Below are 27,657 nucleotides of genomic sequence, written 5' to 3'. Positions count from 1 at the left end.
CCGCGAGGGAGACAGCTCTAGGCTGGGGTTTGGGCGCGCGCGCGTGCGCCGTGGCGAGCTCGGCAGTGCCGGGGTCGCCGTGCGGGAGCGGGTGTGGGACAGCCGTGCGGGCCGCGAGAATGTTCCGAAAGGCCCGGCGAGTGAACGTGCGCAAGCGGAATGACTCGGAGGAAGAGGAACGAGAGCGCGATGAGGAGCAGGAGCCGCCGCCGTTGCTGCCGCCGCCGGGCACTGGCGAAGAGCCGGGCCCCGGCGGCGGCGGCGGCGGCGACAGGGCCCCCGGGGGGGAGGGGCTGCTGGGCCCGGGGCTGCCGCCGCCGTCGGCGCTGACCCCTGGCCCCGGCGCCGAGGCTGGGGGCTGCTTCCCGGGCGGCGCGGAGCCCGGCAACGGGCTGAAGCCGCGCAAGAGGCCGCGCGAGAACAAAGAGGTGCCCCGGGCCAGCCTGCTGAGCTTCCAGGACGAGGAAGAAGGTAACTGCCGCGCGTGGGGCCCCGCACCGCGGCGCCCCCGCCCTGCCCCCGCGGCCCCGCACCCAGGACGGAGCCCGCTCCCTCCGGCCCTCTGCACACCCTCCCCGCCTCTGGCCCTACGCTCTGGCCGGGAACGCGTTCCCGCGCCGCATCTAGCCTACGCTCGGCGACGCCGCCTCCTCCCCGGCCGCCCGTGCGGTTTCCCCTCCGGGGGCCGGAGCTCGATCAGCCGCGCGGAGGTTTTCCGGGGGAAACCCGGGGTCCCTGGCCTGCGTCTTCCCGGCCGTGTGTTTCAGGGGCAACTGGCGCGCCATCCCCTGGCTGCGCGGGGCTCGTTCCCCGAGCACTGGGCGGTCACCGCGCCTCGGGGGTGCTCCGTCCCGGCAGCCTGGACCCGGAGGCCGGGGCTGCGAACAGCGGGCGTTCTGGGTCTGGGACCAGAAGCCCGGAGTGGATGTTTTGGTTCCGAGTGACCTTGGGCCAGACGGTTGCAATATCCGAGCCTGTGTTTCCCCAAGGCTGCAGTGCGTTTTGATGCCTGATCATAAAGGAGCCTTAAATAGTAATACCTTGTGTGTTTATGTGATCCTTTAAGTCTGTGTTGTAAAATAAGAAGTTCAGATTTTTGGCAACCTCACTTGCATCCTGATGTGAGGTGCTTGCGTGTTTTCCAGTGAGGCAGCACGTTTCTCTCTGGCCTTTCTGTTATTGTTTTGTTTTGTTTAAAAGGAGGGCAGATTTTTGTTTTTTCCAGGGCTGTTTGGTAATGTTTGTGTTTGACTTTAAAGTTTTCAAATCAGAGCCGATGGACACGTCCTCAGAAGTACTTTTGAAGAGTATTTTGCCCTCAGTTTAGTCTGGGAAGAACGGAGTGTCAGTTGGCCAGGGACTCGGAGTCCCTTGGACCTGACAGCCCTGGTAGCCGTTGCTTCTGATTCTGGGTGTTTTGTTTCAGACCCCGTAGTAGTTTGTGATTAAGTGCTTCCTCGGTGATTTTTGTTCCTCCTGAAATGGATATCTGAGGAAGACAGCAGGACACTGGGAAATTTTGGGCAGTTTACATGTTTTCTGCTTTTTTAAAAGTCGCAATTTCACATTATTCTAGATTAGTTTATGAAGCTGACTCCAGTTTTTGAGAGCCTGTGACATTTGAAATAACTTCAAATTATGTAATCATTTGGGGGTGTACGAGTACATACTTGAAAGAATTTGAAAAACATGTAAGGTCATGTAAAACTAGAAGGGGAGAGGGTATCTGGAAATGGTTGCTACAGACTTCCTTTAATTTCTCTTTTAAGAAAATGAAGAAGTTTTCAAAGTGAAGAAATCAAGTTATAGCAAAAAGATAGTGAAATTACTAAAGAAAGAATATAAAGAAGATCTTGAAAAGTCGAAGATTAAGACGGAACTCAACTCATCAGCCGACAGTAAGTACCAGATGAATGGGATTCTTTCGAAATGTCAAACTGAAGGCTCTTTCTCATGCGGATAGAATGGATTTGCTGTCTGTACGGGGAACTCCTTCGGCTGATCCTGTCCTGGTCAAGGGTCCGCACGGAGTGGCCCTCCTGCTCTGTTATGTCTCACTCCGTTGCATTGTACATGCATTTTTTTAAAAAGACAAAACCGTGGTCCCCGGAACGTTTCTACTGCACCAGCTGACCCCTCTCCCGGTTCTCCAGCAGCGCTCAGACTGCTGTTGAACAGAGAAAGTTTCCCGCTTAACCCTGAGACACACGCTTACTCTCCTTTGAGGGAGTACCTTGCAAATGTCCATGTTTGTATTTTACAGAGGCAGGTTTTCTATTTCTCGGTGGTATTTCTGCAGTGGGTTTGATTCTTAGAGGACTTTCAAGAACGCCCTGAGGCTCACGTTGCTGCCACTCCGCAGCTCTCTGCGTTCGCGCCCGTGACTCCGCACTGTGAGGCCCGGCCTGCCCTGCTCAGGCGTCTCAGGCTCACTCTCAGCCGCAGTTAAACATTTAAGCAGTTGTTTGTCTTTAGGAAAGTGGATCCATTCAAGGGTGTTATCACAGACTGGAGTGACCGAGACTGTTTTGCAGAAGAGCAAGCACTCCTCACAGGCCAGCACAGATGATTTATGGAGGGAGCGGAGGTTTGGGGTGAAAGGCATGCTGTTGACAGATCATGAAGGATGTTGAGTGCCCAGTACGGGACTTAGCGTTGCTGTGTCTGCTGGTTTGCTAAGATGGGGATGTGACAGATGCCTTTGGAACCTCCTCCTGGCATGAGCGTGCAGCGTGGGCGGGCACCAGTGGAGACCGGCGGCCCGGAGCACTTGAGATGCAAGGGTCAGTGAGCTTTGATCCGGGACGGGGACCCGGACATCCCAGCTGAGCAGGACTGAGGCTCTTCCTGTCTCTCTGGGAAACTGGGGATGAGCTAAAAATGTTTGCTGTGGGTGTAGGAGGAGAAATGGAAAGAAGGGACTATCTGAGAAATGTTCCAGTGGAAGAACTGGCAGGCTTGGTGGGTGCTTTCGCTATTGGGTTTAAAGGAAAGAGTCAAATTTGAGCTGCTGTGCCAGGGTGACCGAGAGGGCGACCGCGGATTTCATACAGAAATAGGGGCGGCAGTGGGAGGAGGGGTATTTTGAGGAGCCAGTTGTCTTGGAGTCGAGGGAACGGCTTCACTTTTTGTCACTCTCCTGAGAATCAGTGGTGATGAAATGACACCGGAAAAGTCAGGGAAAGGGAGACCTGAGAAACGGCTCACGAAGCCCTCGTCTGTGGCAGCCTCTGTCTCTCCGCTGGCACGGAACGCTCACCAATGACTGGGTGCGCGGCCTCCCCGAGGGCAGGTGCTGCTGTGCCCAACCCTGCCCTCGCGTCCCCGAAGGCACCCCTGAAGCAGCGGCGCGCCGGGCCCTTCCGACAGCCGGCTCGCCCCGGGCGCCTGCCGCGCCGGCCCTCCTCGGGCGGCAGAGGCGCAGCCCCTTTGGAACAAAGGCCGTAGCGACCTGGAAACCTCTGTGGTGGTCCTAAAATGATGAAGTCACTTTTTTTCTTAAGATTTTATTTATTTATTTTCAGGGGGAGGGGAAAAGGGGAGAAATAGAGAGGGAAGCACCGATGTGTCGCGAGAGAAGAGAGAAGTCAGAAGTCCGCTGCCTCTTGGTTGCCTCTTGTTAGCACCCCAGGGGACCGAACCTGCAAACCAGGCTTGTGCCCTGGCTGGGAAGCGGCACTTCGCCTGGTGGGACGACGCTCCACGGGCTGAGCCACGCCGGTCGGGTGTGAGTCCACTGTTAAGCTGAATTTCAGCGCCATGGCCAGTGAACAGCTGGAGATGTAGGGCCAGGTGCAGTGCTTACCGAGGTGACGAAGGGATTTACTGAAGAGACACAAAAGGCTGAGGGAGGAGGTGGCAGGTTTCGAGGTGATGGGGGTCGGTTGTAGGAAGTGGCACCAGAAAGGAAAGGTCAAAAGAAGGGAGGGCCGGGGAAGGGCTGCTGGCAGGGTCCCCGTGGTGGCCTTGGGCAGGGGAGGGTCTGCCGGCTGCAGTCTGTGCCTGCGGGGGCCGGGGTGGGGGGAGCATCGCGCAGCAGCCCCGTGTAGAGCGGCTGTGGCTGCCGCCGGCCGCTGGCGGGTAAACTGGGTTGGGAAGGCAGGACACGGAGGCCGTCTGCCAGGGGTGGGCGCACGGGTGAGCGAGGAAGTGACGGGGGCGGCCACAGGACCCCCCGCTGCTTCAGGGAGTTCGGGGGAGGGCCCAGAGGACAACAGTGGCAGAGACTGGTGCGGGGGGCCTGTACCTGCGTGCGGGCTGAGGGCAGGCGGGGCACAGTAGTGAGAGCGCCTGCGGGCAGGTTCCCTGGGGGAGCGCTGGGGGTGGGGGGCGTGAGAAGGGCCCAGGGAGGGCTGTTGAGCTTCTCTCGTTATAAAGCTGTCTGAGCGTAGCACCCGCGCGCGGGGAGGAACTCGGCTCTCAGCTGTGGTCTGGGCCACCGGGCGCGGAACCTGCGAACTCAGGGAGAGGGCGAGTCTTCCGCAGCCTGTGGAGGGCGCCCTCTGCGCACGTCTGATCTGGAAGGCCTTTCCTAGGTCTCGCTTGTCTGTTAAAAGCTGTTGATGGGTGTAGGGTGAGAGCAGAAGGAAATGCGTATGTTTTGACTCGTAACCATATATAAGTGCATCTAATAAAATGAGTTTGAAAGTCTTGTAGCCTCAGAAAGCACCTCAGAAGCAGGTCTATGGCTAATGAGGTAGGATGGTAGCTGGGAAAACAGAGCCTAAAATAGAATGATCTAACAGATCAAAACTTGGGAACTTGGAGCCGTGGCTGGTGTGGCTCAGTGGATTGAGTACCAGCCTGTGGACCGAAAGGTCGCCGGTTCGATTCCCAGTCAGGGCACAGGCCTGGGCTGCAGGCCAGACCCCCGTTTGGGGTCTATGCAGGAGGCAGTCGGTTGCTGTTTCTCTCACATATCGATGCTTCTCTCCTTCCCTTCTCCCTCTCTAAAAATATATAAATAAAATACATTTAAGAAACCAAAAAGCTTGGAAACAGTGTGTAGCTGGAGAGGAACGGCTTAGTAAAATTAAGGTACATTTACGAGAAGGGATGGTACACGGCTATTAAAATAACAATATGAGGAATTAAATTCTAACTCTTCTCAGTGAAGCCAAGGGCGGGGAGGAAGTCTTATCCCTGGACTCTTGTCTGGGGGGGACTACGCTTCGAGAAGGACACGGAATGTTTGAAGCAGTTTCAGGGAGGGGAACGTGCTAGGGAAACAACAAAGGGTGTTTTTCACATTTAGAATAAACATTTGTTTTACTCTCTCATTGTGTCCATTGTGCCTGTTGTGTGCAAGGCCAAGGCCCAATGCTTCAAGGTGGAAACATTTTGATTTTCTTGATTTTTGCCTGGGACAGAGGATGTGATAAAGCTGTTTAGTTACAAGTAAAGCGAACAACTCTAGGCTTTGAGAACCCAAGGGCAGGAGAGCAGTCTGGAAACCTGCCCGAGGGGCGGCCTGAGGCCCAGAAGCGACCGCGGGAGGGTTGTCGCCCTGCACTTGGCGCAGGCGGCGCCTCCCCGCCCCTCCTCGACCTGCGCGGTGGGCCTTAGCGCCGCCTGGCCGCCGCTTGTCTCCATCCCGGGCCTGGGTCCCCGGAAGAGAACCAGCTTGTCTCTGCGCCACTCGCGAAGTCACTCCGACACATCCAGTCGTGGCAGTGCGGCCGGGGCCGCGCGGTGTACATGTCACTGTTGCGTCTGAGCCCTGCAGGTGACGGTGAGAAAGGGTTACGAACCGAGATGGTACCCCCAGCACCATTCGCCACAGTTCAGGGCTCTGTCTGGTCCCTGGACTCCGTTCTTGATAAAAAGCTTCCTGGAATGGGTTTAGAGCTTAATGAAATACGGACATAAAATGAAATAATTCTTCAAAGAGGGACAGACAGTTACCTAGGGAGTTTAGGGGAAGAAACAGTTCATTTCAATAAACTGGTAGCACTTGATAAAAGTCACCGATGGTGGGATGGCGCAGGGCCGCCCGTGCGCCCCTCTGTCCCCTGAATTGTCTTTATCTCCTCGTTACGTCTATTGGTGGCATTTCGTTTTCATACATTAACGGTTGGAGATTTTTATCAACAATTAAAATAGGTCAAGCTTTAATGAATCGAGCCCATAATCAAATAAGAAGTCCCATCTTAATTTATGGATTTCGTTTTATAATCCTTTCAATTTTTTCAAAACTAGATGAGCCCCCTTTGGACAAAACAGGACACGCCAAGGACACGGGCCCAGAGGACGGGGGGGCCCTCGGTGAGCGCGGCGAGGACGAGATGGACGTGGAGAGCGAGAAGGAGGAGGCCAAGGCCAAGGCCGGCGGCGCCTTCGCGGACGCCCTGTCGTCTCTGAACGTCCTCCGGCCAGGTGTGCGCCCGCGCCGACCGTGGGCCGTGGGCCCCGGCCGCGGGGAGGACGCGGGGGGCTCGGCGGTGGCCCCGGACGCCCCTGGCGTGGGGTGTTGCCTCTGGCGAAAGGGCAGGAAGGGGGAGACGCAGAAGCGCCCGCGGCACAGGTGCCTCCACACAGGCCGCGTGCGTCGGAGCAGATGTGGGGCCTCAGGCTCCCGGCAAACGGCCCTGCGGCGGCTTGGTCTGTTCTGTAGGTCGGGTGAAGGGCTCTTTTAAAACCGCTGCTAAAAGCAAAGCTAACTGCTCTTAGTTTCCTCTCCACACTTCCTTCATTTTTTACATTTCTGTACGAAATAGTTTGCAGATCTCATCACTGGTTAATGAGCTTTTGAATAATTAATCATTTTGTAGCCAAATTTAAATTATGAAAAGGTATCATTTAACTCATTAACATTTATAAAATTTTAAAATGCTCACTCTGGCCTGGTAAAGTTGTGAAAAATTATGTATGTAGATTAGGAGCATTCTAACTGGTACAGTCCTTAAGCTATTTGGCAGTGATTTCAAATGTTCTTGACCCTATAATTTTGTATGTAGAAATTTATCCCAAGGAAATAATGTTTTCTTACATTATTTGCATCGAGTAAAACTTTGACACAACGTCTGGCTGGAGAGGAACAGCTTAGTAAATTAAGGCACATTTACATGAAAGCATAGTGCATAGCTATTAAAATAACAAGTAGCAAGGCATTTTTACTGTAGATAAAAAGTCAGTTATGTAGTAGATAATGCTTTATGTGTCAAGTTGTTACGCCATTAAAAGTATATTTATGCAAAACAGCAACATGGAGAAAAGCTTGTTACGCTTTAACATGAAGAAAAATGAGGTACAGAATTATGTAGCCAATATGCTGACAGGTGAACTAAAAGCTTCGCAAGAGAAATGGAATGTACATCTAATGGTGTGTGTTGGGGTCATGGGGTGTGGGCACCTTTTTAACTTTTATCTGTTTTCCAATTTAGTAATATGATTTTATTATTTTTGTTTTACTTAAAGGTGAAAAAGTACAGTTAAATAAAACTGCCTTTGGTGGAGTCCCCCCCTCCCCGCACACTCTTTCCCATTGTGTTACTATGGGTTCGTTTAGGTTTCCTTGTGGCTTTCAGTTTCCTTTAAACTGATTAGAGAGAGAGCGGTTGGTGGCGGGCCCCACAGCCAGCAGAACGCGCCACTGTGACAGGGCTCTCCTGGTGAGGGTTTCGCCCTGTGTGGTTTCGAGGAAGCAGAGCCCGCACACCCTGACGCGGCTCTGGTCCTTGCCGTTGGCCCCAGGGGAAATCCCGGACGCAGCCTTCATACATGCCGCCAGGAAGAAGCGCCAGATGGCCCGGGAGCTGGGGGACTTCACTCCTCACGAGAGCGAGCCCGGCAAAGGCCGCCTTGTTCGAGAGGATGAGAACGATGCCAGCGATGACGAAGATGATGATGAGAAACGCCGGATAGTGTTCTCCGTGAAGGAGAAGTCACAGAGACAAAAAATTGCCGAGGAAATAGGTAACTTGATTGAATAGGATAGTAAGTCTGTTCATTACATTGCTATTAAAACCCATAGATACTAAATGTGATTTGATAGTAAAAATAGTCAAAGAGTAGGACCTATGTCGTTTTAACGACGTTTAATGTTAGAGGACGGTTTCCCGCTCGGGTGCAGGTGTCTCGCTGGAATCTTTTGAAACCTCGAGCGTGGTTAACTGAGCCTTTCCTCAGCGGGGCCGGTAGAGGCCTGAACACCTCACACGCAGACATTGGGATCGTGGGCTCGGCACCCGTATGAGGCTCTAGGCTTTGTCCTGCGGTTGTTGAGTTGATGTCACGCACACAGAGATGAGGAAACCCGCCCCAGGTTTTAATGGCTACGTTAGTGCCGCCTTTTGCTTCCGGGGAGGCTGCACATCCATAAGACAGGCGAAGCCAGGGACGCGGAAGCGAAGCAGAGTGGAGCTCCTGGCAGGTGGTCTCACAAGGCTCAGGCGGTTTTTGTGACAGCGCAGGGCAGCGTCTGGTTCCCCCGCCCGCTCCCCGCCCCCACAGTGGTCCTCACTTGTCTCCGCTGCTCGTGGCTACAGGTATCGAGGGGAGTGACGACGACGCTTTAGTGACCGGAGAGCAAGACGAAGAGCTCAGCCGTTGGGAGCAGGAGCAGATAAGGAAAGGAATCAATATCCCGCAGGTGAGTGCCAGAGAGCTGGACCTCAGGAGTTACAGAGCGTATTTCAGACTGAATGTGAAGCCTTTTTCTGCCTATTTCGTTAAAGCAAAAGCTAAAGTGTATTGCATAGTGAATTGAATCTTTGTCATTGGCTCAAGTCCCATAGTTAAGAAAATCACATAAAGTTAGGTATCCAATAAGCTTTTCGAAGAAACTCTATTTTATTCTTTACAGTCAAGTGATGGAAGCATTTCTGGTTTCTTAGATCAGTATATCTCAGAGTAGTTCTTTAACCAGCAGCATCAAGTATCATCTGGGAGCTTGTGAGAGATGCACACTCAATGCACACTCTCACCGCCCTGGGCCTAGACAGTGAGAAGCTCCGGGGGCAGGGTCCAGCCCGGGTTCTATAAGCCCAGGGTGGGTAGGAGGCCGGCCAAAGCCTGAGAAACACTGTATCAGAGAAGTGTTTCTTCCCTGTGTGGCATATGTTTTCTGACTTTAGGAGTTACTTTGTAGCAGTTGGTGTCTATTACTGAGGTGAAAGATACCTTCCTAAATAGTTACATTTGTTTTATGGAAGGAGGTAGTACCAGGAAGTGTTGCATAAAATGTAACCCTTTTGTTACTAGTGTGTATATAGAATGGTCTCAGATGCTCACTCTGCCTGTTTCTCCTCTGACCATGGCATGTAATGTATCTTTCATTGGTGAAATGGTAGCCTTGAATTATTTTTAATGCCCCTTCCAACTCTTAACTTCCTCTGAAAATTATTGGCAATGAAACCTATAATCTCATAAGAGAACAAGAACATTCATCTACCTCTGCTTTTATTTGATTTTGAAGAATTCTAAGTATTTATTTTCATTGCATACTGTTTAGAAAATGGGTTTGATTTTTGCTGTTAGGTTTTTTAACTTTAAAGGTGTAACACTATTCTTGGCGTGGTTTTAGCTACCACCGTTCACATGCAGCCCCCTTCTTTTCTAGGTCCAGGCGAGCCAGCCCGCCGAGGTGAACGTGTACTACCAGAACGCCTACTCGGCCATGCCCTACGGCGCCTCCTACGGCATCCCTTACAGCTACGCCGCCTACGGCTCGGCTGAGGGCAAGGCTCAGAAAACAGATAACTCAGCCCCTTTCAAAACTCCCAGTAACGAGATGACTCCCGTTACTATTGATCTGGTCAAGAAACAGCTTAAAGACAGGTAGGGCAGACTGGCTTCTTAGAGACCTGTCCTCGCGTTGTGTCCCCGGTGCCCTGTGGCCGCAGACTCTGGGTGTCGGCAGAGGTGCCCCGCCGCCCCCGAGCTGAGCAGCAGACCCTCCTCCTCCGCTCTGCGCCCTCCTTGGATGGCTTCTGTGGAAGCCTCACGAGGTCTTAAAAATGCCGGTCTGTGACCTTGTTGAAGGCAGCTCCGAGCTGGCACCTCTCGGACTCTGAAAAAGCGCGGCCAAGCTGCGGCGGGGTGGGGGGGGGGGGCGGCAGTGCAGGTGCGGGCAGCCGCCGGCCGACTTCCTCTGGAGGGCGCACACTGCTCCCTCCCTCCCTTCCTTGTTTTTTTTTGAGAGAAAAGCAGTCCAGATGGAAAGATGGCACTGTGCGTACTTTAACCGTGGGGCTGGATGCAGTGTAACGTTGCGAGAGTCCTGACGGCAGAGACCCTGGGGAGTAAATGTGTTCCCTTCGGCCGCTTGTGTTGCCCAGGTTGGACGCCATGAAGGAAGTGCACAAAGCAAACCAGCAGCAGCGTGAGAAGCACCTGCAGAGCCGCGTGGACTCTACCAGGGCGATTGAAAGGCTGGAAGGGTCTGCGGGGGGCACTGGCGAACGGTATAAGTTTCTGCAAGAAATGCGAGGGTATGTCCAAGACTTGCTTGAGTGTTTCAGTGAAAAGGTAAGAATGCACAGATACTACTCCCTTTGATAAGGCAGAACTGGGGAGGCCTAGCTGGCCTTGTGTAGATGTTTCTGTATTCCTCCGAGAATGTCCGCTGCATTTGACCTTAGAGGTGATAAAAAGTTACGCTTCGTTTTTTCCCTTGTTAGTGGCTCTGTGGTCTTGGGGCGCGTGCGCTGCCCTTACTGACGGTGAGGACAGACAGCCCGGCCCTCACGCGGCGGCGGGTGGCCAGCAGGCCCGCCCGGGCTGGCAGGCTGCAGGGGCGCCCCTGGCAGAGTTTTCTGGCTCATGGCTCATGTCCAAATGTGTCTTTAAACTGTACAAGTAATTCCAAATGTGCATGAAGTTGCACAGTTGTATGAGTTTTTAGTTTCTTCCCTAGATGAAATTGGTCCCCATGGCCACTAATAGCTGCCATCCAAGTAAGCCTGCACCCCATCCGTGCCAGAGACCATCCATTGGCCGTCACTTCTTTTAAGGTCTCATTTTTCCCCTGTTCTCTCTCTTTAGTATGAGCGTCAGATTTTTAGCATGAAGTTTAATGTTTTTAGTGTGAATTACATTGCCATGTTAGCTGCATAGAGAAACCCCTTTTCTCTCAAACAACCTCTGAATTGGTTTTTCTTCTTTAAGATAAGGGTTATTGTTGATGAGCCTTTGTGGCTTTTGCAGCCTTATCTTTAAAAAATGCAAAACTGCTGGTGCTTTGGGCGTCCTAACTGTTCAGGTGGTACAGGGTCAGAGGTCATGTTTTCCCTCACTCTCGGCTCTGTGGGTTCGCACAGAACCTGTCAGCACCTGACATGTGTACAGGAGGATGTGCCTTGTTATCATCTCTGTTGATAACTTCAATGCTCTGAAGCCCAAGTGGCGCAAGAGCCCGCCAGCCTGGGTCTTCCTCAGGGGCGGGAGCAGGTCCCGCCTGGGGCAGCTCGCAGCAGGTCCTCTGTCGGGTGGGTCGCGTTCTCCTCCCGACCGCCTAACCTCTGGAGCAGCAGCTACAGCTGCGCTCTGATGTATCGTTGGAGGCAGATCCGTGGCTCAGGGTGGCCAGGCCCAGGGGCCGGAGAGAGACCCGGGCCGCCCTCCGTGCAAGGGCTGGGCGACAGGGTCAGCTGGCGGTTGTGCCTGCCCGCGAATGCTGCTGCCCCTGGGCCGTGGCGGGCCAAGCAGGAGCCGCCTCACCTCGTGGGGCCGGAGAAGGGGCCTGGGTCTCCAACCGCACGTGCGGGTGGGGCTCGTCCCCCGGCCTTGGGCCTTGGCTCTGCAGCCTCCCCACTAAGCTGTCCCCTTGCCCCTGCTGCCGACTGCGCTGTCGCAGAACGTCGGCAGTGGCAGGGCCATCTAGAGGGCCGTCCTTGTGCTCAAGAGGCGGCTGAGCCGTCTGCGGCTTCTGCGGCCTTTAACTGGAGCCCGCTCTGGGCTGTGTCCGGTGTGCCGGCTCCGGGCTCCGGGCTGAGACAGCACAGCAACGGCGCTGGAATTGAAAGAGGGAGACAAATCCCTCTTTCAAGAATGGGTATTTTATTTCCTTTTAGCATTTTCATATACATCCCATTTTAAGAGACTCGTTGAGTGAACAATGTCATAAATTGTCATCTTGGAAATGAGAACAATTGGACAGATTTGAGTATTCATTTTATTTCTATAAAAATAATATTTCAGGGTAAGATCATAAAAAAGTAAACATTTCTTTGGTTTTTCTTCTTTTATTATAGAAGCTTATGTGGTTTTGAACTAGGTTTGGGATTGTTTGCGGACCACCCTGGCCTCCCTCGCTTTGCTTTCCCAAAGCCATCTTCTTGCTTGTGGTGTTCGCCTTGTTACTTGGTCTTGAAATAATAACAGTAATAACAGTTTTGAGGTCGGAGAGGGTAAAGAAATTGTTCATGATGCATATACTCTTGAGGTGAATTGACATTGTTAAGAAACATGAGTGAGGGCTAAAAAGGTGTTTTAGGGCCCTTATTCTCAGAATTTTCTCTGGATTTTATTAAAGGCATTCCAATTTCCTAAGCAGGAAAATCACGTTATCAAAATTCTAACCAAATTGAAGGAGTGAACCCTGTTCGCTGGGAGCGGCCTGGGGGGTCGGGGGGCGTCCACAGCCTCCAGGCCGGAGGCGTCCCCTGCGCCTGTCCTTTGCTCAAGGGCGGGGCGGCGGCCAGGCCAGGGTGGCTCTGCAGAGCCTGCTAAACTGCCGCCTGTCGTGCATTTTAAAGACAGTCCCTGGGCTCAGCTGTCAGAGGTGTTCAGTGCAGACGGGCAGACGCGGGGACAGTGCTGCCCACAGTGCAGCCTCTTACAAATAAAATAACTTCATTACCCGGACCTTCCTGTGGACACTGCTGCCCTTGCAGTGGAACCCTGCGAGCGGCCCAGCTGCTCCGGCTGCAGGCACCGTGGCGCTCTGCCCGCCGCTTGCAGGGTCCGTCGGCAGCCTGCTCAGGACGCTGCCGGGGCCCTGGGGCCGGCGCTCCCGGGCTCAGAGCGATGGGTTCTCTGTTGGCACTGAGCCCGGGAAGCAGGCTTCCCGGTTTCCTCAGGTGTGTGCCGCGGCGGCTAGTGCCTGCGACAGTGTCCTCGCGTTGCCTTGTGACGTAAGGTTATCAATAGCGCTTCCTGCTTTTTCTCTTTAGGTTAGGCCCCGCTCTATAAGCTTTCGTGTTCCACGTGAACCCCGTGAATGCTGAGTCATGGGTAGTGACGTGGAAAACTGACCGACTTCGTAAAATGACAATTGATGTGAGGAGTTTTATTTTACTACAAAGTAGGGAAACACGTAAATGATGAGAAGAGCTTCCTGAGTTTGATTTCAGACAAGTTAGCTGTAGCTAGAGACTGTGTTTGCTTCAGTGACGTGAACGGATGCAGTTCACACTTAAAACGTGTGAGGCTGCGGCGCGGGAGGTGGCCGCAGGGCGCGGGGCCGCCGAGTGTCTGCCCCTGGGCGGCCGGCGGCCGCCGTCCTGCCGACTCCCAGAGCCACCGCGCTGGCTGGGTGTCCCCGGTGCTGACGGTCTGCTTGAAGCTACAACAGTCGCCCGGCAGGTCATGCTGCCGGAAAATAAAAAACGGACTTTAAACGGACTGCCACGTACTTTATTCTAAAAAAAGCAGTACAACTTTTGAAATTTCTTTGCTGATACTGATGTGTTAAGTTTCCTAACTAAACTTTTGCTCCAGTAACTAGGCACCAGACATGATAGCTCCCTTCGTGGATCAAAAGACGTGATGTTTCTGAAACATCAGGAAACTGACTTGCCATTTGTGTCCCATTGGGAGTTTATGGTCATTCTGTCCGTAGAGGGTGCTGTCTCAGAATCCGGAAGTAGTGCGGACCCCTCGAATACGGGGGCAGCCGAGGAGTTTGGTGTTACGGAGTGTGTTGTATTTTCACAGGTGCCACTGATTAACGAACTTGAATCAGCAATACATCAGCTGTACAAACAGCGAGCCTCCCGCCTTGTCCAAAGACGACAAGATGATATTAAAGATGAATCTTCGGAGTTTTCAAGCCATTCAAGTCAGTCCATCTTGAAGGTTTTTATTATTCATTAAACAACCTTGTTTACTTAGTGCAGCCTAATTGAAAGTTAGAGATCTCAGAGCATCTTTTTTTTAAAATAATAATTCCCTTGCTCTTGTGTTAAGTAGATCTAAAACTTATAACGGCATGTACCTGAGTTGTATTTAAGAAAATAGAGCTTCTCAAAGGAGCTCAAAACTATGTACTAATATGCTCTCAGTCCTATTCTTCTTTGGGCTTTTTTTTATTCTTTAGAGTTAGAAAAGTCGTCGTAGTATTTTACCTTAAGGCCACTGTCCGTTTGGCTCTGACTGATTTTTGCCCCGTTTTCACCCTGTTGATAACACCGACGCAAGGGCTGCGGTCGCTCGCGGGGACGGGGGAGTTCGGGGGCAGAGCGGTTTCACCGCGTGTCACAGATGGGATGTGAGCCTCACCTTTTGGATAAAGCAAAATTGTTTGTATTTTGCAGTTTGTCTTACAAACGATATTAGGTTTTCTAGTAAGTCAGTTCATGCCTACATTTCTTGAAATACCAGTGTAAAAATTTAGAAATTGAATTTATACTCCTTTCATGATGGTGCACGCTATAGAAAACGAAAAGTAATTGGAAACCTTTTAGTAAACAGTTTAGCTGAGATTGTTTCCCCAGATGTTTTAAACCTTTCCATCCTGTTTTTTCTGCTCCCTCCCATGCCGTGGGGTGCCTGTGGCTCTGTGCTGAGTGCCGGCAAGGCGCGGTGGCCCTCGGGGGCGCGCTTCAGAGTCGCCCCCGGCAGGAAGCCCCCCGGCAGGAAGCCCCCGGGGCAGGCTTCCTGGGCCTTTCCCCGAGAGTCTGGCTAGGTCTCGGGTGGTGGCAAGTCACTTGCGTATTAGACAGCCACCCCAGGTCGTCCAAGTGCAAGGGCCTGGTGTTACGCGTTCTGAAAACCGCGCTATGTCAGAGGGTCCCCCCGAGAGCACCCCCTTGTGCCTGGCGGTCAAAGTGGCACGGAGAGCCGTGCCGTACTCGGGGGAGCCGTGCTGCGGCCGGGCCCCTCGGTGCTGCCACCCGAGTTTACGTGGGAGGGTCGCTGTGTGTGCACCGGGTGGCGAATGCGTCCCTCCAGGGTCGCGCTTGATCCAGACAGAACCAGGTCTCTGGGGCAGAGAGGTACCGTCACAGCGGTGAAGGGAGGGGATCTCCTTCTCGGTCGGACGGTTAGCGTGAGCTGTGCCCTTCATCAGATGCCTCTTCCTGCCTGCAGTCTGTTGTTCATAATTTGGAGTTACGTACTTGCATGGAATTAGAAGTAAGGGTTGAAGGGGATGCATGCTAATTAGGTTGATCTTTTCACAAAGAAACAAAAAAGCCAGGAATTCGCCTCTAGATTTGTAAACACTAATCGCAGATGCTGCGTTCAGTTCTCACAGGAATGAAGGCGCTATCCTCTCTGCAATCTCCCTCAGTATCAATTTTTAAAAATCCATGAACATGGCAACGTTTTAAGTATTTATTATAGTAATGCATGTTCTTTAAAATATTTCTCTAACCCAGGGTACCTCTTAAAGAGGCAGGAGTTGTTTCTGTAGTTTGAGACTTTTTAACGAATTCACCATGACGTGCCATAAACGCACACTTGAGGTAAAGCCGGGCATCTTATGTACGAATCTTTCTTGGTGATTTGTGAGTGCTTGAACATCCTTCCTAATATTTGAGCTGTTTTGATATATGAGTGAAAAACTCAGTAAGAAAGTCGCCTTTAAAAACAATAGGGTCCAGGGGAGGTAGACCTTGCAGTGCAGAGAGCTGCTCTTCGTTCCTTCCTGCCACCGCTGGTGGTGACACACCCAGGGGAAACGTTTGCCAAAGCTTTTCCTTCATTTTGTCTGAGTTTCCCCACCGCCCCTTGGGCTGTTTACTTCCGTTGCTGTCCATACGCAGCAGCAGGTCCATGTATAACTAGCCTGCAGTGAAATGGGTTTTGTCACGCCTTGTTTCACGCCGAGTCACAGAGCCAGGTGCCAGTGAGGACCTAGTGTGCTCCAGAGTGTATTCATGGTGTGGCACCACCACGGAGCAAGGAGGGACAAAGGAGGGACGGCTGGCGGACAGACGCCCCCCTCGCTCCTCCTGCCGCCCTGGGCGAGAGATGGGCGGGCTCTTCCTTGGAGGAGAGTGGCTTCGGGGAGAAGACCCTTAGACACCAACAGTCTTGGGACCCCCAACAGAAGAGGTGACTGTCGGCCCAGGGAGCTGACCGAGAGGGCTGCGCTGGACGGCCCCCCGCCCCCGGGGGCGGCCGGGCGCTCGGCCGCGTGGAGAGCGCCAGCGCAAGTGGTAGGGCCGCCAGGCGGGGGCCACGGAGACGGTGCAGGCGGCAGGTCCGACCACTAGAGGGTGCTGTCAGGAAGCGGTGTCCTAAGAACAAGAACTGCTTCTTGGAAACTAAAACTATGGTAACTGAAATGTAAATTTAAATAGGTAGTTTAGAAGCTAAAGCTAAAAAATTGCCCTAGGAAGTTAAAAAAGAGAGATGGAAAATAGGTAGAAAAGAAATAGGGAATTGTGTTTTAAAAGAGTACTCGTGTTTGAGAAAGCATGAGCCGGTCCTACTCAAGTACAGTTTTCAGGTTACATGTAGAGGCCGCCCTTGACCTAGTAAAACAGTGATAGGAATTAAGTTTCTACAAAGCAGAATTAGAATAAAAGAATAAGTTACGCAGCGCTTGCAACAAAGCTGTTTTCGCATCCTACCTAGGTTTCCTTCCTGTCATTTCATATCGTTCAACGTGTGATGCTTCAGTTCTTTCTAAGAAGTAATCTATTATCTTCCCTTTGCACAGGGAGTGTAGCTTTTTAGCTTCCTTGGTGGTCACGATAGCATCAACCTCTGCTCCTCAGACATAAAGACGGGGGTTCTGTCCAGCTGCGCTGCTAGAGGGCTCGAGCTCGCTTTCTCCTGCTCCGGGGGGAGCACAGGGCGACCCTGGGAGTCGCTCGGACTGGGACGCGGTCGGGCTGCCAGCCATGGCAGCGTCCTGCTGTTGGGGTTAGCGAGCCGCCTGTCATTGTGGCTTATTCTGTGCAAACTCTTTCCCCGAGACTGTTGCAGACGGCTTGTAATTGTAGCCATTGCTGTTTTACAGACAAAGCCCTGATGGCACCAAATCTCGATTCCTTCGGGCGAGACCGGGCCCTGTATCAGGAGCACGCGAAGCGCCGGATCGCGGAGCGGGAGGCCAGGAGGTGGGTACCATGCGCGTGCAGGTGGGGCCCCCCCGCGGTGGTGTCTCTCAGGCCTGGATTGGGAACTCGCCATGTGTCATTTAGGACCCGTCGGCGACAAGCCAGAGAGCAGACCGGTAAGATGGCAGACCACCTCGAAGGCCTTTCCAGCGACGATGAAGAAACATCTACAGACATTACCAATTTCAATCTGGAAAAAGGTGAGCCGTGCATTTGGGCATGAGAGCAATGCCGTTTGGCTTCTGCGGGGGCGGTGGGGTTTCGCCTGCACCGGCGGTTCGTGGTGGCGGCCCCTGCATAAGACCTGGGCACCCCCCTCCCCCGCCCCGCTTCAAAAGCTCGCAGCCGTTCGCTGCGGCGCATCAGGAGTGCTCTCGTGGAGCGTTAACCCCTTGCCACGCGGCTTTCGGCACTTGCATCGTATGAGATACTGCTCTTCAGAACTGAAGAATTTTAAGTGACCAAAAAGCCTGTCAGGTCCCAAGGGCAGCCGTCTGGTCCCGAAAGACACAGCCGGTGGGGGCGCGTGGCCCTGAGGGAGACTCCTGATTCGGGCCCTGAGTAACATCGGCCAGGAGGACAGTTAGTGCTGGTTTGAGCTGGGCGTCTCGGAGGAGTCCCCGAAGCGCAGCCCTCGTCTCTCGCCGCGGGCTGCCGGCCTCCTGGACCCCAGCGGGAGAAGCTTGCTTCTCTTCCCCTGACTCACTGCGAGCACCCCTGAACGTGCAGGCGCTTTGAAAGAGCGGTGCAGCGCTCGCCCTGCGCCTGTCACCCGGGTTCGGTTCTTACCGGCGTCCAACCGGGGTGGCCCTCGCTCTTCGCGTGCGGGTGCGTGTTTGCCGGACCATGGGCAGGAACTTGCACACAAGTCGACACTTGCCTCTCAAAACTTGAGTGTGTTTCCTTTCTACCTGATCACAATACCATTGTTGCACCTAAGGAAAGTAACTAAAATTTTTTTTTAATTAAAAAATTTTTTAATTCATTGATTTTGGAGAGGAAGGGGGGGGAGAGAGAGAGAGAGACCCCGATCTGCTGTTCCACTTACTGATGGACTCATTGGTTGCCTCTTGTATGTGCCCTGACCAGGGATGGAACCCGCAACCTTGGCGGGTCGGGACTCGCTCTAACCAACTGAGCTACGCAGCCAGGGCCTAACTGTAATTTCTTAATGTCGTGTCTGTATTCAGTGGTCCTCAGCTGCAGCCTCCCCAAAACATTTTAATACCCTTTTTGTGGGCTTTTCCGTTTTCCAAACCAGGATCCACACAAGGTTCCTGCCCTATATTTGGTTGTTACATCTTTTTATCTAGAATTAACAAGTGTTCACGAGCACCTTATACAAGCACCCCTCTTACTTATTTAAGATACTAACTTTTTGAAGAGACTAGGCCACTTGTCTTGCAGAATGTCGTGCATGCTAGGCTTGTCTGTTTCCTCATGGTGTTCGCTTGTGCTTCCATTCTCTGTATTTCCCGTGGACTGGAATTTAGGGTTAGATTGAGGTTAACTTCTTTTGGCCAGAATACTTTATGCACGATGCTCTTCATGACTGTATAACCACAGGACAGGTGTTGGTTCCTCTGTTACCGATGGTTGGGTTGGTTTTGAGAAGACTGGTTTTTGAGAAGTGTGTCGCCACAACTGGGTCTCTGCAGGTGCAAAGGTCACCCTCTCTCGAGTCGCCGGGGCCACCAGACCCCTTTCAGTCGGGACACTGCCGGTGTTGATGGCTGACTCGTCAGTGTCGGTTACTGCGGCCAGCAGCTGAGTGCGGGGGGAGAGGTGGGGCTCGTCGCCGGGTCTGGTGCACACGTGTACCTGACACAGCCATTAGTGGACAGAGGAGCCGGCTGCAGAGCTGGCGCTTTCTGTTGCCGCCCATACGCCGCCGTGACTGAAATTTGAGCTGGGTTGCCGGAGAACAGGCGTGCTGTCACCAAACCGCAACAGAAGGTGGCACATACGGGGCCTGTTCAAAAGCAAGAGCACTGCCCTTTGGATTGAAACCTAAACTTAACTGTGTATCCTTTTAAATTGTAATTAACAGTTATTTGTTAATGAGTCTATCTTATAGTGATACTCAACCTACAAAGGAAATGCTGAAAATCCTGCACTGTGTTTTTTCTAGTACACGCTAAATTATGGTTCTCTGTGGGGTTTTGTTGTTTTTAGATCGCATTTCAAAAGAGTCCAGCAAGGTGTTTGAAGATGTTTTGGAGAGTTTCTATTCGATCGACTGTATTAAATCGCAGTTTGAAGCATGGCGTTCAAAATACTACCTGTCTTACAAGGATGCCTACATCGGCCTCTGTTTGCCAAAGCTGTTCAACCCCCTCATAAGGCTGCAGCTTCTCACCTGGACGCCTCTTGAGGTGGGTGGCTTCTGTCACCGTGGGAAAGCCACGTGACACAATGCCGGGTAGTTTTATCTCCAAGCTAGAGATGTGAGCTTAAGCACAGCCTGTTTCAGGAGTGTGGGGTGCCAGGGTTTAATGGATGCTGGTGGTGGCTGCTGTGATCCCGGGGTCTTTGTATTGGCAGAGCTCAAGGGAGCTCTCTGGTGCTTTTCAGTTTCTATAAAATGCCCTTCTCAGTCACCAGAATTATTTATGGTGACACTGGGCTGTGACCATGAGTGAACAGGAAGAACTTGGTCCTTTGATCCTGGAACGCAGAGCCATAGGAAAGGAGGACCTGAACTATTCCAAGGCTGGGCAGCTCCCGTGCCCGCTCACCTCACTGCAGCCCCTTCTTTCTGGGGTCACGGTCCTGCGCCACGGTGTCTGAACGCAGGGGTCCCCGTGTTTTGCCCACTTCTGCCTTGCCTGTGCGCACGGCGAGGCCCAGGGCTTGCCCTCCCCCGCGGCAGGGAGCAGCGGCCGCCGCTGTGTGATGTGTGGGTGGGCCGCTTCGTCTGCCGCAGGCGGGGTGCCGGGACTTTGAGACCATGCTGTGGTTCGAGTCCCTGCTGTTCTACGGCTGCGAGGAGCGCGAGCAGGAGCGCGACGACGTGGACCTGGCGCTGCTGCCCACCGTCGTGGAGAAGGTGCTGCTTCCCAAGCTGACAGGTGGGCTCCGAGCCGGCCCCCTGCGGGTGCGCGGGTGGCCTGGGTCTGCGCTCAGGGCCTTGAGCCAAAGCCTCTTTTCCCAGAGGCGTGTCCTTACAGATGGTCAAGTTGCCGCCGGGCCCCGAGGTGGCTGATGGGTAGATACGTGTCCCTTCGCCCGTGGATCACCTTGGGGTGGGCCTGGAGGGGCAGCACTTGACCTGCTGTCCAGTGGCGGAGCCCGCAAGACGGCCCGGAGCAAAACGCAGAGCTGGGGGCGCGTGCGCTTCCCTGGGAGCCGCCTCCGTGCTTTCCTCGGCTTCTCACAGAGTAGAGATCAGTGATATAGGAGCCGATTTAAAGTATTACAATAAGCTTTCGGGTTCAGTTAGAAAGTCCTGCTGCTGAGACAGTATTTCTTAGGATAGCGAGCTCTCCCCCCGCCCGCATCTGTATTCTTACCGATCAGTAGAGAGCAGAGGACTCTTCCCCTCTGCGTTGCCTAACCCGCACTTTCCCGTGGCTATTTGGACAAAGGCTTATGGTCTTGCAAGGGCCGGGCGGGGGGGATGCCTAACATCAGACTTAAGTCAGCTGCCAAATAACTGTATTTCCGCACATTTTACCTTTTTCTTAATAGTGATAGCTGAAAACATGTGGGACCCTTTTTCTACAACACAGACTTCAAGAATGGTTGGAATCACATTGAAATTAATAGATGGATATCCTTCAGTAGTGAATGCAGAAAACAAAAATACACAGGTAATTCAGTTATTACCTACGAAAGGCTTTTGGTTTTTATTCCCTGTCCTTTTGAAAGTGAGCAGGAGCTGAGTGAATGAGTGGTTAGGTTCCAAGTCACCCCGAAAATCTGACCCTCCCACTTGGGCCGTCTGTTCCTTTATAGAGCCTGAAATACAGTTTCAGATCGTAGTGTTCAGTTTTAAAGTGTCCCCATGGAAGGGCGCCTCTCAGTTTTACTGTTCTCACCCTTTCTACCACTCCGTGCTGACTCCCACTCCAACTAATTATCTCTATACAAATTGTATGTTTTAGGGGGAAAAACTGAAACTACTAGAATGGGTAATAATTGATGATTTAAGTGCTAAAACATTTAAATAGCATGTAAAATCCCTAAGTATTTTTTTTATCACTAGTTTCCAAACTTCAAATTGATGTTGTCCCTCATTGGACATTCTTACGAGCTATTCAGCCATAGAAAAGGTGCTCTTTATCACTGTTATATTTTCAGTGACATACTTTTGAGAAGAACCAGATTACATGTCTGATTTTAAATCTTTATATATAGTAGGTTGAGGAGCTGAAAGATTTCTCAGCGGCTTTAGTGCTTGGCGATTGCTGAGGGGGAAACTAAGGGAACAGCAGTTGGAGACCGCAGGGCTCTCAGCGAGGAAAGTGAGAAACGTGCTAAGAGCGCTCACTCCCAGCTGAACACTGAGTTCTGCGACTGGGCGCGCGGCCTGTCTGTGGCCCTCACACAGCCCATGTCACAGCGCTCCGTCTGTGTTTGTGTGTCCAGGTGTACCTGAAAGCGCTCTTACTGAGAATGAGAAGAACTTTGGATGATGATGTGTTCATGCCCTTGTACCCCAAAAAGTAAGTGACTCCTGAGAATGAAAGATGATTATCATCTCCCGCATCCTCTGGGAGGCTGCTGGTTTCTGGAAAAACCAATGGCAGCTTGACCCATGAATTTTACCTCTGTAGTGCGAACCAGTGGCCCGAAGGGACTAGTGGAATAAAGCAAATAATGCTCTTTGTTCTCCCTTGGTGTCTCAGAATAAATGTCCAATTTTTAAGCTTACGATCTTCTGGATTGTAGTTTAAAAATTTTTAAATTCTTTTGTTACCCATTTTACTCATAGAAATATTCTGTTCTAGGAATCACGTGGTACTTATAAAACATGTGAACATGGTGTGTTTCTCTTCTAGTGTTTTAGAAAATAAAAACTCTGGGCCTTACTTGTTCTTTCAACGGCAGTTTTGGTCGTCAGTTAAGGTATGTATCTATAGGGTATCTAACACACTTGACATTTGCTTGACTTTGTATGTTATGTTTTAGAAAGTATTTTTGTATTTCATTAACTTCATAGGCTTAGATATATGTACATATACAAAGTCTCCATTCTGCAAAATATTTTTTTCCAAGTTTACTCAGGTGTGGTGTTTCCATAGAATAAAATGAATTCTGAGTTCCAAAGTGAGGTCCAGGCCTGTCAGCAAAATGCCTTGCTAGCCCACAGTGTGTTAAAAAAGAAGAGCGCCGTACTCTTCTCAGCTTCGGGGTGAAGCGCCGCACGAGAGGGGAGTCGGGCCTCTGCGGACCTGGCCGTCCAGCTGCGCTGGCGGGCGGGCGGGGTCCAAGGCCATAGGGCGCAGTTGACCAGGGCCACAGAGACCCCGACCGGCGCGCCACCGAAGACGACCTTCCTCCCTGAGGAAGCGGCACCGGAGAGGCCGAGGAACGGTGGGGGTGGGGGGGCTCGGTGCAGCCGGACGGGGCCAGCGCTGCGGGTCCTGGCGCCCACCCTTGGCCTCTTTTTTCCAGCTCTTAGGCAATTTCCTTCAGTGGAACGGCATCTTCTCGAATAAGACCCTTCAAGAGTTGGCCATAGACGGCCTGTTAAACAGGTACATCCTCATGGCTTTCCAGAACTCCGAGTGCGGCGACGACAGCATCAGGAAAGCCCAAAACGTGAGTCGGGTGGCGCGCGTGGCCATTCCCGCGGCACAGGAGTTAAAGTGGGTTGTGTTCTTTGTTTGAAGGGAATTTTGAGACTTCGCTGAAACCCCTTGGATTACCGGGCTTAGGGTGAGGTTGACGGTCACTGTGACCGCCCAGCTAGTTCCAACCGCCACGGCCTCTTTCACATGAAAACTTGGACAGTTGTGTGTGTGTATCTCTACCCATCCATCTGCTTGTGTCAGTATTTTTGCAGCTATAAAATAAAAGTTTTAATTTCAGGATAATTTTTTAACAGTTGAATAAATTCCTTTTTTTTTTGAGCTCTACTAGGAAGTAGTTTCTTTTCTCATTTAAGAAATGATTAAAAATTTTATTTTTCCTGTATTGATTCCAGACAGATGGGGAATGAGGGAGAAAGAGGGAGAGAATTGTTGCTGTGACTGAAACGTGGATTAGCTTCCTCCTGCACGCACCCCAGCCGGGGGTCGAACCCACAACCCGGGCACGTGCCCTGACAGGGAACTGAACCTGCCACCTTTTGGTTTACAGGACGACACCCGGCCCCTGCAGCCACACCGGCTGGGGCAAGAAATGATTTTTTTAGTCCTGTTTTTTCTGCTTTATATGAGTTCCATAATTTGATATTTTTAAAAAATATTTTTTGAAACAATTGCGTAATTAAAGCATATCTGCAAGCGCAGCGCAGTTTTTCCTGAACAGCGTCAGGGTCTCTCTGAGGATACCCTCCGGCCCTCGGGTGCTTGTGTGTGTTTCCTGCGAACGTGGCCGCCCCTCTCTGTGACTCCAGCACAGCCGTCGCGCCAGGCCACTGACGCTCCTGTGGTGCTGCAGCCTCGAGCTCTGTCATGGTCACCAGTAATCCTGGTGCGAAAGCCAAGATTGGCAGCAAGCTCCCGGATGGTCCCTCGCATTTAACTGTCCTGTCTCAGTCTCTTAAAGATGAAAGACCAGTTATTTTGTAGAACGCCCTGCAGTTTGGGTTCATCTGATAGTCTCACTAGATTCAGGTTCTGCATCTTTGGCGGATTTCATTGGTGGCAGTCCCTTCCCACTGACTTCTGTGAGGCTGTGACACACCCTCTCGTTTGGGGCGGTGCCAGCCTGCTTTCTGGCTCCCCTCGCGTGGTGCTCAGGCTCGCCTGGCCCGTGCTCCGCCCCAGGCCTGCCCTCCGCAGGGCTCCCGCCTGCCACCTGCCGGGGGTCTGCACAGGCGCCGGCAGCCTCTCGTGGCCTCTCGTGGCCTCGCCGCCTCTTTGGGGGAAGCTCCCCCGCCCAGCCCCACCCCCGCCACACTCTGGCCACTCGGACTCCGCCCTCCGCCCGGGGTGCTGCTGGTGGTGCCTCGCTGCTTGGGTTCTAAATCGGCGCTGCGGGCGAAGGCGGGCCGGCGCTTTTGGGGCTCTCTGGGAGACCGAAGAGTGAAGAATTGGTTATCAGTATCATGTCCCTAGTATGTTTATAGATTGGACAAATTATTCGTCTTTTGCTTTGAGTATCTGATTCATGTGTTGAAGTAAAAATTCAGATATATAAAGGAAAATTACATAGTTAACTTAGGTTGAAAGGAATATCCCTTCCAAATGATTCGCATAAGGCCCAGGAGAGAGTCTCCTAGTTAAACACAGGATGCCTGTTATCTAGACTCAGCTTTCAGACACTGCCTCTTACTCTGTTTCAACTCTTTATTTTCCATTTTCTCCGCAGGTAATCAATTGTTTCCCCAAGCAGTGGTTCATGAATCTGAAAGGAGAAAGAACTATTTCTCAGTTAGAAAACTTCTGTCGATACCTCGTACACTTAGCAGATACGATTTATAGAAATAGCATCGGGTGCTCTGATGTGGAAAAAAGAAATGCAAGGTAACCGTTTGTGATTCCTTAATGGAATGGTGCTCCGGCCCTCACTTTGTTGTTAGACTCAGTGTCATAAAAGGGTTTTAAGTTGAGACACGTTTATATTTTAGCTTAAACTGTACTTTGACTTAGTGTTGGCAAACGTGCCAAAAATACACAATATTTTCTATTTTTGTGGTTTTGCCTAATCTTTTCCAATAGGATATTCAGGAGGGTGGTAAGAAAAGGCTGCTGGTGAGGCCCGGGCCTCAGGCAGTGAATGAGTCACGGCCTCCTGTCTCCTCCTTCGAAGAGCTGGACCATTTCAGGCTCTTGGCGGGCTGGGGGTCTTGGTCTTTGGAGACGCAGGCAGGCATAGACCCCGGAGATGGCAGGCGGGGGCCCCGGAGAGCACTGCGGGCTCCCCCCGGCGGAGGCGCTGGCAGGAGGGGCGCTGCTCCCCGTTGGAGGCTGCGGGGCGCCCCTCAGCGCTTTTGGGAAGCTGCTTATGTGTGATTTTTATCAGAGGTTACAAGGAAAGAACAAATAAATTGTGATTTCCTTTTGTAGACGCTGTCTTGGATGTTATGTACGTTTTGGATAAATCTCTAGCATAAAAAGTAAATAATAATTAGTACAATGTGAAATAATTTTTTCACACTGCATTTCATGTAGTCTTTATAATACAGTTGCATTTTCATTTAGATCACACCATTAATCTTACCCTCTTCCATGTAAAGCGACCTTATTTTTTAAAGAGGAGATTTGTTTTATGATAAAAATTAAAGGCAAAGTAGGTAGTAAAAATTTTATGGTAAAGTTCTTCGGCAGGTAACTTTGCTTTATATTTTAATTTCATTTTTGGTGTTGGTTGTTACTTATTTTCACTAAGGGAATTAATGAAATGCTGCTGCATTTTTTTTTTCTCTTTCAGGGAAAACATAAAACAGATAGTAAAGCTCCTTGCAAGTGTCCGAGCTCTGGATCATGCCCTGTCTGTTGCAAGTGACCATAATGTGAAAGAGTTTAAGTCTTTGATTGAAGGAAAATAGGTCTATGAGACTGAAAAGCTTATTTGCTTTAATACCATTCCTAATGTATAAATTTTGTATATATGTAAAGTTTCTTAAACTGTAAAATACTGATTCTTGTTTTAATACAAAGAACATTAATATTCAATACTGTGTCCTTAAATGCGATTTCTTCGGAATGAAAGGCATTCAGATTATTTCTAGGAAGCTGGTGAGTGTCTTCCTTATCGCCAGCCAGACCTGGGCTGCAGCAGCCTTGTTCTGCGTGCGGGCCCGGGCCGGCCGCCCCACCAGGTCGCTGTGGCCGCGGGCGCCGCGGGGGCCGTGTCTTGGCGCCTCTCTGTCCACGCTGCCCTGGGGTTCCTTTTGCCCTGGATGTTCCTGGCGCTTTTCGACAGAGCCGTTTGACAGCGGAGACTTGCTCAGCAGCAAACTGTCATGGGAAACTGCATCCTCCACCCCCATTGGACAGAGGGCTGACGAGTGGCCTGGCGCCCCTTCTCGGGCGGTAGTCACGGTCGCTGTGCTGCCTTAAACCTGCGGCGGAGGGGGGCGTCCCCGCTGGGCGAGCCTGCGCCGCCTCCCCCGGATCAGCGTGGCCGTCCCCTGGCGGTTTCCTGTGGACTCTGATGTGTGCAACACAGGTTTTTAGAAGAATGTGGAAGTTTAATTTTTGGAAATAATAGGCCCACAACCTAACCGAGGGGTCTGGGCTGACTGACCTCATTCATGATTTCACTCCCTGGCCAGCTTACAACACCTGCATTTGAAGTTAGTAACCTGTCCCACTTGAAAGCCCACATGTGTGCATTACATATGCAATAAGGACTACGCCTTGCTGATTCGCCACACACCCAGGCAGTTTAATATCTGTGGTCTTCTATAATGTTTGTACCACACTGTAAATATTCAGAGAACTTGTTTTAAAGTTTATGCCTTCTGAGTCTGTGATTTTCAAAAGAGGAACTTTTTGAAAATTAAGGACTATTGTTTGATAATTATATGTAATTAAGCTTTAGCCAAGCATTAAATTAATTTTCAGTTCTGTCCTTTGTTGTATTTGCTGGCGACTAATTCTGGCGACAGCATTTCAGGTGAGCCTAACCCAGTGAGACTTTGGCCTGCAGGCGGACCCTCGGCCAGCGCACAGGCTCTTAGAACCGTGCCACGCGCCCCGACTGGGCGCTCAGCTCCCTGCCTGTCGTAGGGGCACGGCACGTACCTGCATGTGTTCGTTCCAGGTGGACTGTGCATCACTCCTTTGTGGCTGCCCGAAAGAACTAAACCAAGAACACTGGTTCTCAACTTGAGTGGAATAAAACATAGAAACATGTATATAGATGGCATGCACATCATTTGTGCCTTAAATTTGTGTTTCTAAACCCATAGACTGATTACTTGTCCTCTCTGCATTCGAGGAATCTTGCAGGAAACTTGGGAACTTTTTATCCTGTATGCATGAGTCTCTCTCAGTTTCAAGACTGGGTTTGAATGTAACACTAGGACCTCCTTGGTTCCTTGTTGGGAAGTGACTTTAGTGTAGAACAAGTGGTTCTCACGTCTCAACCAGAAAATTTCTGTTTCTGAAGTAGCCATTGGACATCGTTACTTAGGAGGGGATTGTCAAAAGATAAATTCAGAGAGTGACATTTTAATAAAGCTGAAGTTTTTCTCTTGGAGCAGTCTTCTGGGCTGACCTCAAAATAGGTAAAGGAGGTTTTTGGAAAAGGAAGTTACTGAGAATACAAAGCAGTCAGACCGGCTACTGCCGTTGTGTGAAGTCAG

General features: G+C 51.5%; 1 protein-coding gene across 1 annotated transcript; it reads left to right on the top strand.

Moving 5' to 3' along the window:
- Window positions 1-26,965, top strand: PAXBP1 (PAX3 and PAX7 binding protein 1). Its single transcript, XM_054577889.1, has 18 exons — window positions 1-471; window positions 1,770-1,898; window positions 6,199-6,375; window positions 7,693-7,914; window positions 8,487-8,590; window positions 9,560-9,777; window positions 10,278-10,467; window positions 13,876-13,999; window positions 17,132-17,231; window positions 17,316-17,431; window positions 19,407-19,606; window positions 20,158-20,302; window positions 20,922-21,043; window positions 21,822-21,898; window positions 22,235-22,301; window positions 22,851-22,997; window positions 24,714-24,868; window positions 25,776-26,965. Exons 1-18 carry the CDS (start codon window positions 120-122, stop codon window positions 25,891-25,893), a joined length of 2,763 nt encoding a protein of 920 aa, XP_054433864.1. The 5' UTR covers window positions 1-119; the 3' UTR covers window positions 25,894-26,965.
- The last annotated feature ends 692 nt before the right edge of the window (window positions 26,966-27,657 follow it).

Source organism: Pteronotus mesoamericanus, unplaced genomic scaffold (genome assembly GCF_021234165.1).
Source record: "Pteronotus mesoamericanus isolate MK-2021 breed Mesoamerican mustached bat unplaced genomic scaffold, CSHL_Meso_final contig_116, whole genome shotgun sequence".
NCBI classification, from domain to species: Eukaryota; Metazoa; Chordata; class Mammalia; order Chiroptera; family Mormoopidae; genus Pteronotus; species Pteronotus mesoamericanus.
Note: the sequence above shows the minus strand (reverse complement) of the source record. Positions and strands in the feature narration are given on the sequence as shown.

Bases quoted from the DNA above. Each gene is read 5' to 3' on its own strand.
- PAXBP1 (XM_054577889.1), top strand. From the start codon at position 120: ATGTTCCGAAAGGCCCGGCGAGTGAACGTGCGCAAGCGGAATGACTCG. The intron at 472-1,769 runs GTAACTGCCGCG...TTCTCTTTTAAG, and splicing joins CTTCCAGGACGAGGAAGAAG to AAAATGAAGAAGTTTTCAAA. The intron at 10,468-13,875 runs GTAAGAATGCAC...GTATTTTCACAG, and splicing joins TTGAGTGTTTCAGTGAAAAG to GTGCCACTGATTAACGAACT.